At 43.3% G+C, this 13956-nt stretch overlaps 1 protein-coding gene across 4 annotated transcripts in view; it reads left to right on the top strand.

Moving 5' to 3' along the window:
* PSTPIP1 (proline-serine-threonine phosphatase interacting protein 1) overlaps positions 1 to 13956 on the top strand; it is a 95591-nt gene that overhangs the window by 20093 nt on the left and 61542 nt on the right. For all 4 annotated transcript variants that reach the window (XM_073303504.2, XM_073303502.2, XM_073303503.2 and 1 more), the window contains exons 2-3: positions 9024 to 9124; positions 13756 to 13830. In XM_073303504.2, the coding sequence (XP_073159605.1) occupies positions 9024 to 9124; positions 13756 to 13830 (176 nt within the window). The remainder of the gene's footprint in view (positions 1 to 9023; positions 9125 to 13755; positions 13831 to 13956) is intronic.

Raw genomic sequence — 13956 nt, 5'->3', positions numbered from 1 at the left:
GTGCTTAAATTTAGGCGTGTGGGTAGTCTCATGGTTTGAGTGGAACTTGTCGCCATGGGATGGTGTGCAAGTTCAAAAAGAATAGGTCTATCAATGGCTATTAGCCAAGATGATCAGGGATGCAACCCCATGCTCCAGGTGTCCCTAAACCTCCAAGTGCCCGAAGCTGGGATTGGACAACGGGATGGATCATTCAATATTGCTTTGTTCTCTTCATTCCCAGGCTCTGAAGCATTTGGCGCTGGCCACCATCAGAGATGGGACACTGAGCTAGATGGACCATTGGTCAGATCCAGAATGTTCTTATGAGTGCTTTGCTGGATTGGGGTCAGAGGGCAGAGCTCCTTGGAGGACTTAGCCTTTAACAACAACCTCTAAATGAGAGATTCCCAGGCTGTGCACTGTGGAGCACTTGATGCTGGTCCACAGAGAACCATCTGGTCACATTGTTCTGGTTCCCCTCTCTCTTCACTTTTAGCTGAAGGGAAGGGGAAAAGACATCAAGTCTTTCCCCATATGTGCTTTCTCATGTAAGCAATTGCTGACTTTGCCACAAAGATGATGAATGAGAGGGGTGGAAGTTTCAGCAATCGCGAATGGGAGTGGAAGGTGGTGCCAGGACTGTGTCTAACTCAAGGTGCGGTCCACCCCATGAAAAAAGTTTGGTAACCTTTGGCTTTAGATCATAGACCAAGATGGATTCAAACTAGTAATGGAAAAAGCTCAAAGCAATACCCAAATATCTCAAAAAAAGAAAAGGAGGACTTGTGGCTCCTTAGAGACTAACAAATTTAGTTGAGCATAAGCTTTCATGGGCTACAGCAAACCCATTATCTCAGTTACACTAAAATTGTCAAGCAGTTTCTTGTTAGAGATTTAAGATCTGCTGGACAAGGTAGATTAGATACTCCTTTCTGGTGACATGACTATGGGCAAATCCTCTTTTGTGTTCCTCTAAATTTCACCTAATTGGAATCTCTTTCCTGGCAAACAGACATAAAATTATCCCAGTGACTTTACAGATGGACATCTCTTCTTATTTCAGACAGCTGTTAAATACTGTTTGTGACAAAATCTAGCACTCATATTATTTATTCTCCTAATATTTAAAAATTAAATGGCTTAATTGTTTTGTCACTTTTAAATACAAATATACTTCCAAGTCATCTCACAAGAAACTAATAACGTTAGCAGTGACCTTCAAAATTTGTAATGAAGAACCACAATTTATCATTCAAATATGTATATATTGTTGTGTCTTCTGGTATGCGGTCAGAAACTGGAGTTAATGTAGGAAATTAGTAAGAGAGTTTGATCTAATATATACTTTATTTCATTGGGGAAATTATTTTTAGAATTTATTTTTATATAGAACATTATAAAATGTAATATGTGAATTCTGAGCACCTTGCAAGGGTGCCACTTTATTAATAAATAACTTGAAATCATAATTGCTTCTCCCCTTCCCCCATTCGTTAGTGATTTAGCTTCAATGTCAAATTTACTGTATTTGAAAGTTAAAAGATATTTCTTCTAATTGTCAGCCCAGCAAAATTAAACTTAACATCTGAAAATCAGGGTGGGGACTCTTAAGAGACTGAAAGAACAGAGGTCAGTATTTGACAGATAATAACTGATGCGTGAAGCAGAACAGAAGCCAGCTCATTCTCCCACAGCACTGCAGAGCCAGAGCAGCCTATGTGTAAAAACGTCATTTTTTGTCAGTAAAGTCAGTAAGAAACAAACAGGAAGCAGATCCGTTGAGATCCTCACTGTACATACTCACTTTCCAAAAGAAGTGAATGACAAAGGCATCCCCTCCACATGCTGTTAGGTAGGAATGTAGACAGAACCATACAAATTCAATTACTGATGATATTCCTGCAGACATTAAGGGCTGAATTCCGGTGTTTGCACTCGGACGGGTACTGAGGCAGGGGAATAAGGAGGGGACCAGGTGTAGCCCAGAGCCCTTCAGGAATCACTGCGAGCTGTCCACTCTCACTGCTATTAAAAATAATATTGTGTGCTAGTCCCATTACTACCTGAGGGACTCCAGCAAGAATGCCAAGCAGTGCCATAGCCATGCCCCTAAATGGACCAGCCCTGCCACCTGAAGCCGCATAGTTCTTCAGGGAACCTTTGCCTGCCTCTTGGGTAGATGTGCTGCAGAAACTCATGGCTCCCTCTTGTTGCCAAGAATCTAGATTACTCGTGCAGAGAGCATCATGATTTAGTCTTGAATATAGTATCACTTTTTTCTTACATTTATTAGACATTAGAACAATCACTCCATTACAACTAAATACTTGAATGACTTCTAGCAGTTGAAGGATAGGCACATTTGCTAGAACCACTGCTGTGGCTCCTCAGTCTGCTTGAAATGGGACGACATTAATGCACACAAAGGGAACTTTGAGCATGTGCCAGCAGGATCTAAAATTTACACCGCTCTGGTGAGGACTAATGCACCATGTAGACAAGCCCACATTCTCTCTGGCACTTGGCCTGGGAATTTATTATAGAATATTTTGGCAGCTGTTATGAGTGTTAACTATTGGGTTAAAGATCTGGCTTTATTTTCCCAAGTTTTCTTTCTTGCATTTTTAAGTTCTTATTGCAATTTGCAGCATTGTGTGTTGCTCCACGGGGGGATGCACCATGTGTGCAATTTGTTTAATTTCCTCTGCGCAGCTTTTCTTGGGCATGAAAGGGAGCTTTGGTTCTTCTTTGGGCTTTTTAACAACGCACTGCTACCCAGCATTTCTAACTGCATTTCCAGCATTAGAGATGGTATTAAGTGTTGAATGTCAGCCTTGGAAGATTAAGGAAATACTACAGAGAGATAAACAAGTGTGCCCAAATTTCCCATTGTGTGCAATCCTGGTTACCTGGTACCTAGTATACCCTGGCTTGGTGTACAGCAGATGTTGAATTTCTCACTTTCTTGCCGAGTAAGGATACTCCCTTTCCTGTGGATAGCACTGAACTTGACCCATAATGTCCTGTGTCCAGGAGCACAGCTAGCCATTGAGAGGTGGCTAGTCCGGAGCAGGCTGTGCTTGCCACGTTTTCCAGTGGTCTGCACAGACCTCATAATGAGACAAAAGGGACCCAGTGCAGAGAATGTAGACATTGCCTTATTATTACTAGAGCAGTGGGCCAGCTCGTCTGGTATCTCATGTCTAGCAGTGACTATTGTCAGGTGCTTCCAGACAATTATGGAATGAACAATTATAGAATGTCTGTATACATATCACCACTGGTACAATGATCAACACTTCCCCCACAACACACCTTTCAAGATCCATGGTTCCTACACATGTCTAGCACAACATGTTGTGTAAGTCCTCCCGTGCACTAAATGGCCCAATAGAAACTATGTGGGTGAAGCCAGACAATCAGTATGCCAGGGATGAAAGTAAAATTGAAAACTCTAGCACCCCCAGAAGGGCCAGGGCCTTGGGCAGAAGGGGCGGGGCTGGGGGAGGGGTCAGTGTCCCCCAGTCAGCCCTTCCGCGCTGCCTGGCCCACGCTGCCCGGGGCTCCAGCGGCAATTTGAAGGCCAATGCACACTAGAAAATTTTGTCAGCACAGCTATGCCTGTTAGGGACCCCACCTCCTAGTCAACATGGCTATGCAGGCAAACCCCCAGGGTAGACGCTGCTATGCTGACAGAAGAGTGCTGTGGTCGGCATAGCTAATGTCTTTTGGGGAGGTGGTGTTACTCTACCAGCAGAAAAACTCCGTCTGTCACCAGATGCTGGGCTATGTCACAAATAGCTGTGTAAGTGTAGCTGTTTCGGCAGAGCCTGTATAGTGACTGTAGACTAGCCCTAAGACCACACTAGAATGAGCAGCTTGCAACAAAACTAAATGGAGAGAAAAAACCCACCTAGAAAGGCTCCTCCAGAATATGATGGAACTTCCCTGGAAAAATTCAATCAGCTGTGGGCTATGACTTGTGTATGGAGTATATGACTGAAGCAATTGCTATCAGACATAGACCAGGGGAAGGATAAATGAGATTCTATCACAACAGCAGCAAAAAAGCTTCCATCAGGACCTGAATTCTCAAGACATTGCACGAAAGCAGGTGGCAATCAGCTGTCAGTGGGGTTACTAGGTATCTCTCCTACTTCGGTCCTCAAATGGCAAGTGTAGGTTTGTTTTTTGTTCTTTATTTTAATAAGTGGGACAATGGCTCAGGATTTTATCTACTCAATAGATGTGAGGTGTTAAACATATTTCCACAACAGCAGAACAGAAATAATGCTAGTGTGTGGGCGGGTGTAGCTTGCTGGCAAGGATCAGATGGGCATCTTTAACAATATCAGTTTCCTGTGGTTACACCAGTGGCATGGATGGATTCACCATCCCCTTCCCAGCATCTTCTATGTAAGTTGTTGTTTTGCCTCAGTTTCTATAGGATGTGTATTTTGCTGGTAGAGGCATTTGTCTAGGACTAGTATGGGCCATTCTCCTCCTCCTCTCCTTCGCTTAACCCCGGGGCTCACTGTAAGTTTCCATTAGAGAGGAAGGAGCTGCCGCTGTCAGGAAGCTGTGGCATTGGAAGCTTGTAAATGTGCAAGTGATAGCAAAAGATTAACCACAGAAGTTAAACTTAGCACTGGGGGAAATAAAAGCTTCCGAATCCATGGAGCCACATGCTGCTCAGAACCACTGAAACCCAGAGTCCTTAGTTTAGAAGCATAACAGCAGCTGCACAAGGCTACAAGCCAGTAATCAGTCTGTGATGTTCATTCCTGAAGGATGCTCAATTCCCTTCTCTTAAAGTCAGTAGCTGAAGCCTCTGTATATTTGCTTTAAAATGAAACGTAAGAATCTGGCTGTTAGTTGCCAGATGGTTCCTCCAGAGTCTCAAGTCTTGCCAAAGGGACCTAGTTCTTGGTAGTTCTGGTAGGAAGGCAATACGTCAAGGCATTTATAAAATGATAAATCCTTTGAGGTCTGTGAATAGATGATGAACTAAAAGAGTAATGAATAGGATGACCAGATGTCTCGCTTCTAAAGGGACAGTCCTGTATTTAAGCCCTCCTGCAGATGTCCTGACTTTTTCATAAAAACGAGCAAATTGTCCTGTATTTTCTGGCTCACCCTGCATCAGTACTGGTGGGTCCTGCTGCTGGCTGCATCCCACTCACCAGCTGCCCACCCACCAGTGGTGAGTGGGGCGGGGAGTCCAGTGGCCAACGATGGGTGTGGGTGTGTAAGGCTGGTGGCGAAGTGAGGATACAGCTCGTGGGGCCAGCCACACCCACTGCTGGTCTGTCAATGTAGCCCCTGTTGTGTGCCGGGTCTTGGCCAGCAGGGCCTGCCCCCATCCTGTTTCTGGCTGGTGCTGGCTATGCGCTGCGGTGGCTGGTGAGTGCAGTTACGTGTTGCCTCTGCTGTCCACCCAGTGGGTGCTCCCCCTCTCACTGATTTCTCCCTGCTTTGCCCCTTCACCACCCCAGCCCCGCTGCTCCTCCATATCCCCTCCAGTGGGGCACATCTCACTAGGGTGACCAGATGTCCTGATTTTATAGGGACAGTCCCGATTTTTGGGTCTTTTTCTTATATAGGCTCCTATTACCCCCCACCCCTGTCCCGATTTTTCACACTTGCTGTCTGGTCACCCTACATCCTACTCCCAGCCACTGATTGGAGCACGCAGCTCACCGACAGCCTGGTTGTTAGGCGGGCTCCTTCCTTCCCCCCTGCCTCTGGCTGGGCTGGCGCCCCAGGAAAGCCGAAGACCCTCTGGCCTAGGGTGCTGACCAGGAGGAGCCGAGCCCGGCATGTGTCAAAGCCCCGCAGAGCGCTGGCACGGGGAAGCTTCTCTGCCCCTCAGCTCAGCTCTGGAGTGGCGGTGGTGGCAGCGGGGGGCAAAGGGGGAAGCGATTTCCAGCCTGTTCACGCCCTGACCCTGCAGGCTCCACAGCAGCCCCCAGGCAGGGGCTTCCCTCTTCACCCACCCCCCTCATCCTGGGTCCTGCCCCCAGGTAGTGCAGGGCTGCTCCATCCCCTAGGTACCCTCCCCTGCTGAGCCGCCCCCTGGGCCCTGGTGCACAATGCATCCTTAGGGCTTACCCCTAAAGCCTTAAAGATAAGAAGGTAAATAAAAAGAATCCAACTACACAGTATATCTTTTTAATGGGGCTCAGTCAACTTGATGTTAATTTGAATGTTTGTACTGCATAGCTCTGATTGATTGCCGTTGAACTCGCTTGAATACGAGTAATTTTACCAGGTGCCCCGTATTCAGCATAGGGAAATATGGTCACCTTGGTAATGAATACTTTTGCAAACTTAATGTTGGACAGTAAGCAATTTGGGGATGGGCCTGTAATGTCCTGTATGTGCTTGTACACCAGCTCATTTAAGCTTTTATATGCTACATAATGCAATACTACTATTTAATTATTGTAATACTCATGTAGTGTATGGCACCCTATTTTTATACTATAGCCATTCTAGAGATAGATAAACCAAAGTACTCAAACTTAAAATGGGGCCCAGAATATGAGTCAGTGGCAGAACCAGGAAACAGAACCCAGGAGTCCTGGCTCCCAGGGCTATGCTCTAAGCATTTGACAGTTTTATAGACCCCGTTTCCCTCCCACATTTTTTTGGTTTCTGGACTTTCCCTAGCTTGGTGGCCCTCCATATCTTTGTGAATCTAATTCCCCATTGACACTTCCATACAAATCTGCAAGTCAGTAAGAAGTGGCCAAATGCAAGTAAAAATGACCCTGGTACTACAAAGCCTCCAATTAAAAAATGCAAAATAAAATAATCACTGCATGCAACAGTGAAGGAATAGCTGGTTCTTGGTAGCTACTTTCAGTGCTTCAGACCAATTTAATACTCCATAGGTTCCCTGTGCACACTTACAATTTCACTGCATAGCCATGCATCACAGCAACTTTTTAGAGCCTATGATGCCACATCTACTTTAGCGAGAGATGGATTTAGGGATGGGAAGATTCTTCACAGCTTGTGCATTATCTTTGGAATTGCTCAAACAGAGTAGCTGATACGTTGGGATGATGATAAAATACTTCAGCTGTTCTCCTGTGTAGGCTTTAATGGTATGTTATGGAGCCTCCCATGCAAAAACTAAGATGGGCCAAAATCACTAGTGCAACCTCATGGCTGTGAAACAAGTTCTTCAGGCTTTTACAACTGGACTATCAATTTTCTATAGACAAAGTGCATTACAGAATGTTGCTGTCTTGCAGGGAAGCCCTGGCAGGAGTGGATCGTCTGGGAGTGGTATGCCTTTGTCTGTTCTTCTCAGAGAACTGATGTGCGCATTAGCTCCTCTTCCACAAGAGTACTCAAAATGTAACCCACCAGTGATCAGTATAGTCTCTCCACCTTTTCAGCATATCTGAGACCTCCTGGAGAGAGACAGGGAAATGCCATGGGTTCTCATGCCACCAATACTCTGATGACAAAATGATTTCCAGAATAAAACCTGCCCCATGAAGCTAGAGTAGAAACCAAAAACAAACACAAAAAGGCATTATTTGCTTGTTAGTGGAGCTATTACTAGGTTCATTTTTATATTACATCTTTGCTTTAAAATAATTCAATATTTTATTCGATAAACTTGGTTGATCATCTGAGTTAGGCTGGATAATTAAGCTCTCTAATCCATTGGTAAGCTTTAGAAAAAAATCCAGTTGACTTTGGACAATAAACCTCTGACTGCTAGAACCTGGGCTTGGACAACAGGGGGTGGATTACTCTATAATTGCCCTCTTCTGTGCATTCCCTCTAAAAGCATCTGGCACCAGCCACTGTCAGAAGACAGGATACAAGGCTAGATGGACCATTTGTCTGACCCAGTATTGCCGTTCTTATGTGCCATCATCACAGACTGTGATAAGGACTAAAATAATCATATTTTCCTGAAAATTCTATTTATGTAGCTTCTAATGTGCATTCCTTATAGATACTGAAGGGTGAGCCTCTGAATGTTTGGAAATTCAGATATTAATGCTTAACTTCTATATAGCACTTTGTAGCTTCAACTCTTATCTGACAACCAGAGAAAGTTCACACAAAAGCCCTGGAAGGAACCTAAGAATTATCTTACATGTGGTGAAACAGAGGCAAAGATGTTAAATGACCAGTTGAAGGTTACAACAGGTGTCTGTGTAAGAGATAGGACAGAGGAACTATTGACTTTCAGATCTGTGCTCAAAACCATTTCTCCCTTTCTGATAAATGCCAACATTTCAGAAACATCTCAGATTCTGGTCTTGTCAGACCTTTTCATTCAGCTAAATTGGGCTGGAGATCTGATGCACTACCTCCCTTTAGGATATTTCAGTACTTGTTGCATCTGGATGGGTTGGGATGTCATGTTATGGCAGGTGTCACCAAGTGACACTCTTACATTTAGTCTTCCAAGTTCTTTCTTAGAGTACGAGCAAATGTTCAGTCTTGGAAAGACATGCTGTGTATTGTTATATTTGAACATTGTGAGCAGCAGGAGAGTTTGCTCTCTGACTTGGTCTATAATTAGCGGCAATTCTTAGAGTAGAGTTGCTCCCTGGGAACTACGCATTGGTGTTGGGCTGAGATTCTTGAAAGAAGAAATTGCCTACATGCCTTTTGACCATGTTTGTTCCAGGACTGATATATGTGTGTAAATAAAACAAACACCATGTCACTAATTTCTCCACCACTTCGAAACTGACCTGCAAGACCCTGGGGACATCTGCTGCTGCTGTGCAGGAGAGCAACAATAACATAAGAATAGGCTCTCTCGTACTAAGTTAGCACACCCACCTTTTGTGAGAACGTTATATGGAGAGGCAGTAAGAAAAATAATTTTTGAAAAGTTACTTTGTTTAAGTTCTGTTGATTTACACTCTGGGCAGAGGTTAAAGTTAGTTCTTATTTTTTCCAAACTGATTTGCTTAGCACTACTTACAGTAGGTTTCGAGTGCACTTGAGAATGGTGTCTGCTAATCAACTTACACAACTGTTTGCCTTTGTGATTTCAGTGCAAGGAATTCACTGTACACTCGGGCTATGAGGTGCTTCTCCAGCGAGTGTTGGATGGGAGAAAGATGGCAAAAGATGTGGAGGACTTGCTCAAACAGAGGTAAGAAGTGATGGTGAAGGAGGTATGAAAAACTATTTATGAACTCATCTCGCCTATTCCTGATCACTCTTGCAGGAGCTGCAGGAGGATTCTGCGGGTCACTTCAGAATTTGATTTGGAGAGTAGAGTCATACATGTTTTTAATAGAGAAGTCTGTACAGAAATGATCTGAGAGCCAACGAGTTCTTAGCAGCAAAGTCAGATACCACGCTGGCATATGAATCATTTGAATGATGACCCATCCCCCTCCCCCACACTCCGCATAGCTAATTTAAGACATATTTCCAAAAATGAAATGAATGAAAATAAACAATGTCAGAATTACACCTTGTCATGCAGTTAAACAATGTTTGCAGGAGGAATCATAGACATGAGCAAGAGGAAAGACTAAGTCATCTAGCCCTCTCTACCAATGCAGGATTTTTCCCGTTGCACTATACGTAGAGATAGACCTGAGTTTCAAAGTTAAGATCCAAATTTTCCCCAAGATTTTTTTTGAGGTGGGTGCAATAGGAGGAGGTTTGGAAGGACTTTTCATCCTGAGTTCCACTCAGACCCATCTCTAATCAGTTCTGTGTTTGTAAATACATACTTAACTGCACACGCCCAATTTATTGACTAAAGCATCAATCCTCTTTATTAACATCCAGAAGCGAAACATCACTGTTTTCCCTCGTTCACAGAAAGCCAGTGCTTACACATATTATAATATGCTATTAGCCTCAGTGGGTCAATTTCCTATAATTACTGAAAATTGATCTTTCTTTTGGTGTAACCAGGGGTATGTATGGTAGCTCTGCGTAGACCTTTCCCAGGCATTCTGGGATTGACCATATTATTCATCCATCTTTTCAGGACTAGATCCTTGTTCCTAGACCCTCTTTGAACGTACTGTGCACATGTGTGTCCATCTGCAGCCTGTTTCTCACAGGTTGTCCCACAGAAACGTGTGGTAGTTGCCATTAGGTTCTTGGTTTAGAAAATACACAGAAACAGAGGCCACTCTTCAGTCTCATTTTTCTCCTTCATCTTTAGCTGAGACTTAGAAAAGTTCTGTTCAGTATTTGGTTCCAGTTTTAATTGGCTGTATTTAACATCTTGAAGCCACCACATACGCTGTATCATGCTACCCCAAAGGCTGTTAACTCACTGAAATGTAAATAGTCTCCCACAAACATTTAAGTGGTTTAGGTTGATTTCCTTGATCAGTAATGGAAGCGTCTTTTACTGTGTCACACAATCCCGCAGCAGTCTCATAACGGCATTAGGTGAACTGTACCCATTTAAAGTGACTTTTGTGGCTCATTAAACTTCTGGAGATCAAACCCTTTCTTGCATGTGTCTGCAGTAGCTAGGAATTATAATATGTGATTGAGATTATGGAGGGGTGGAGGTGGGGGGTTTCCATCATTTGCAGGATAAGCCTAACCATGGCTTGCAGTATGTGCAAAAAGGACTTTCCACAAAGGAGGAGAAAGATTGATCTCAAAGCCATTCTGAAACAAGTAGCTGAAGAAATCTGTCAGAATTGTTGTTTCCATGAATTCTCACCCTCCTCCAACCCACTCCTCTTACCCATAGTCCTGTATGTGTAAGTATGTGTGCACTTGCGGCAGCTGTCAGAATCTCTCTACTTTTGGCTAGAGATGCATTGAAGCTGCCTCTCCCAAGAGTGATGCAAGTGCATGTTGGTAAGAAGGACAGAAGAGGGATGGGACAAACCAAACCTTTACTCTTGGAAGCCACATGAGTCATAGTCAGTGATTTCATCACAGCAGCTGTTGAAAGGGCCTTGTTGACACCAACAACGGGTGCAATTTTGCCACCTATTTCAAATGCAAACAAATTCTGTTCACATTCTGTTCTATGCACAAGGATGGCATAAGGTTATGGGGAGGATTAGGACAATGTTTCTTTGGGACAAACAGCAAATATAACTCACTCATTTTACATAAATGCTATGCATGTAAGATTGTTAGGTCCTTCCATCCCTGTTCCTTTCAGTCTGGTTATGTTTTCAGGCTCTCTTCACAAAGGCTTAGAAACCTACCCTTTGTTTTAAATGAGAACTGCAGTTCTCCTTTATGGGGCCCAAACATTGATTCTATTAACAACTCCTGTAAGTCCCCTCCATCTTATCAGTAGTCTTGGTCAACCTATGCATAGATCCAGCACTGTCAAACATGGAAATTCAAAAGTCATAAGTCATTCCTTCACCCCGGCCCGCAAAACCATGAGGTTTAAAAAAAATGCATTTTGCCCTCTGATTTTAGGACCTTTAAAGGTTCACATTCTGTGCAACTTTCATTAAAAAAACGTAAGCTGAGAGTCTCATGCAAATCACCCAACTGCAGGACCTGGGGCTTTCGGAAAAACAGCAGTATCATGAGAGCTGGCAAAACTCTTTGGTCACCATAGCACCACCTGAGTTTAAAAGATTCCCCATCTCCAATTCAAAACAAACAAAGAGCCCTATCACAAACCCCCCAATTTACCATGCAGTTTTTGTTCATGGATGATTATCTAGTTTTTCTTGCCTATAATCACAGAAGAATCAGAATGTTTTAACAGAACAAAGATGAATCACTCTTTTCCTATGTGCAGGGAGGAGAACTATAAACTGTCTAATTGTCTGCTCCTTGCTGTACAACTATTATTATTCAAACACAGTCCCCTTCTTCAGAACAGACATGTATTGCATACAAATCATAAGCCAACTGGCTTCTAAGAACATTATTAGAGAGAAGAGAATAAGACTCTTGTCACCATGTAAAAAAATTATCTGCTCTCTGAGCTGCACATATACAAGGGGACACAATAAGCTAATGTATGATAAGATCCCACTTCAAACAGTAAAGGCTCAAAGCTCTTAGATGTCTGTTTTCAATACTTCCTTAGCAACTCCAGTTCTCACTTAAAATGCTTTTGGTAGTCCAGGCATCACCCTCTTTTGAAAACTGACATGGCATTACTGCCAAGGGCCTCTAGTAGTTGCATAAGCACTCGTAGTTTTGCAATGCACTGTGCTGTGGTTTTTGCTTTGCAAAAGTTTAAAACACAAGGAGTGTGTGTAATATACACATTTGCTTGAGCCAATTTCCTGTATGTGGAATTAAGGCAGCAATTACAAATGAAAACTTAGATATTTTCTGTATTTAAAAAAGAGAGACGGCCAGGTTAAAATTAATATCTTAAAAAATAATAAAGTGGCTCCAGTCCTCATTTGGGGCCATAAAACACACAGTGCATCCAGGGTGCATGTGCAGAAAGATGGCTGTACACTCCCCTGATCCTGTGCAGGTCTAGCCCCGAGGGGCCATTGCAGCAGGTGGAGAATTACTGGGGAGCCCTGGCTACAACCCTTTTCCCTAGCCATGCCCCTCCCCCAGATGCAAGGAGGGGCCTCTGGCATAGAGCCCCTATGCAAGTTTTATGCTACCTGAGGATTCGCCTACACTTGGGTGATCATCCCAGGGCTGGATACATTGGCTGTGGGGCTGCTTTATGCTGCTGCTCCAGTGGAGCAAAAGGCCCAAACGCAGGTGAGGATTGGAGCCGAAGTCCTTATCTAGGGCAATGACACCATCTCTTATTTTTAAAAGAGAAATAAAAAATGAATTTACTTTTCACTCTTTACTCTGCATTTCCTCTCACTTTATCCAATTAAAGTAGTCTAGTCAGTTTCACTTTGAAGGCATCTCTTGCAAATCTACCCTGTTAAACAAAGGTAGTGAAGTGCTGCTGGGACCATACTTGATATTTAGTTCCCTTTTGTCCCAGAGGATCCAAAACCACTTGCACATACGCAGCTGCGTGTGCCCATCAACCACCACTTTGAAAGGGCATTCACCTTTGGGGTGGACTGCAGCAATAAACGGGCAGACCATAGAAGGCATTGGTAAAGATGTGAAATGTCAGCAGAATAATGTTTTCAAAATCTGAAATCGAGTGCAGCAGGTTGTAAAATAAGGCCTATCACAGCAAGTATGTACAGAGAAGTATTTGAAAGGCAACTAGGTGTCTTTAAAGACACAATCAATCAAATAATCTTATTGTGGCAGGGACTTGTCTGAATCCATATGGAGAACACCTGGTGTACTACTTGTGCCAGATAAACAACAAAGGACAGAGTGACAAATCAGGGAAATGAGGCTAAGATTAATGGGGCCTGTTAGGCCAAATAGCCATACACTTGTCTGGGAATTCCTTTTGGATAAAGGAGATAACTTTCAAAAGTGCCCAATTGACTTAGGAGCCTCAGTCCCATTTCCAAAAGCAACTTGGGTTTCTAAGTGTTTTTTTTTAAAAAATGACGAGTCCGGTGGCACCTTAAGGACTAAAGAATTATTTGGGCATAAGTTTTCATGGGTAAAAAACCCACTTCTTCAGATGCATGTTTTTTTAATGAAAGTTGCACAGAATTTGAACCTTTAAAGGTCCTAAAATCAGAGGGCAAAATGCATTTTTTTTAAACCTCATGGTTTTGGGGGCTGGGGTGAGTGCTGGATCTATGCATAGGTTGACCAAGACTACTGATAAGATGGAGGGGACTTACAGGAGTTGTTAATAGAATCAATGTTTCAATCAATCAAGAATCAATCAAGAAAATAACTAAGGAATTTTGTTAACAGGGCACAAGCAGAAGAGAGATATGGGAAAGAGCTGGTTCAAATTGCCCGAAAAGCAGGGGGACAAACCGAAATCAAGTAAGTCTTTTTCAAGTTCGTTGCATTAAAGTGCCTCCTGTTCGATATATCAGATACATGGCTTCACTGTAGAAAGGGTCAGGAACGTGCATTTCACACTGAACTAAGCGAACGTTTCAGTTGGAT

Source organism: Lepidochelys kempii, chromosome 10 (assembly GCF_965140285.1).
Source record: "Lepidochelys kempii isolate rLepKem1 chromosome 10, rLepKem1.hap1, whole genome shotgun sequence".
Lineage (NCBI taxonomy): Eukaryota > Metazoa > Chordata > Testudines > Cheloniidae > Lepidochelys > Lepidochelys kempii.
The sequence above is the reverse complement of the archived record's forward strand: the minus strand, read 5'-3'. Positions and strand labels throughout refer to the sequence as shown.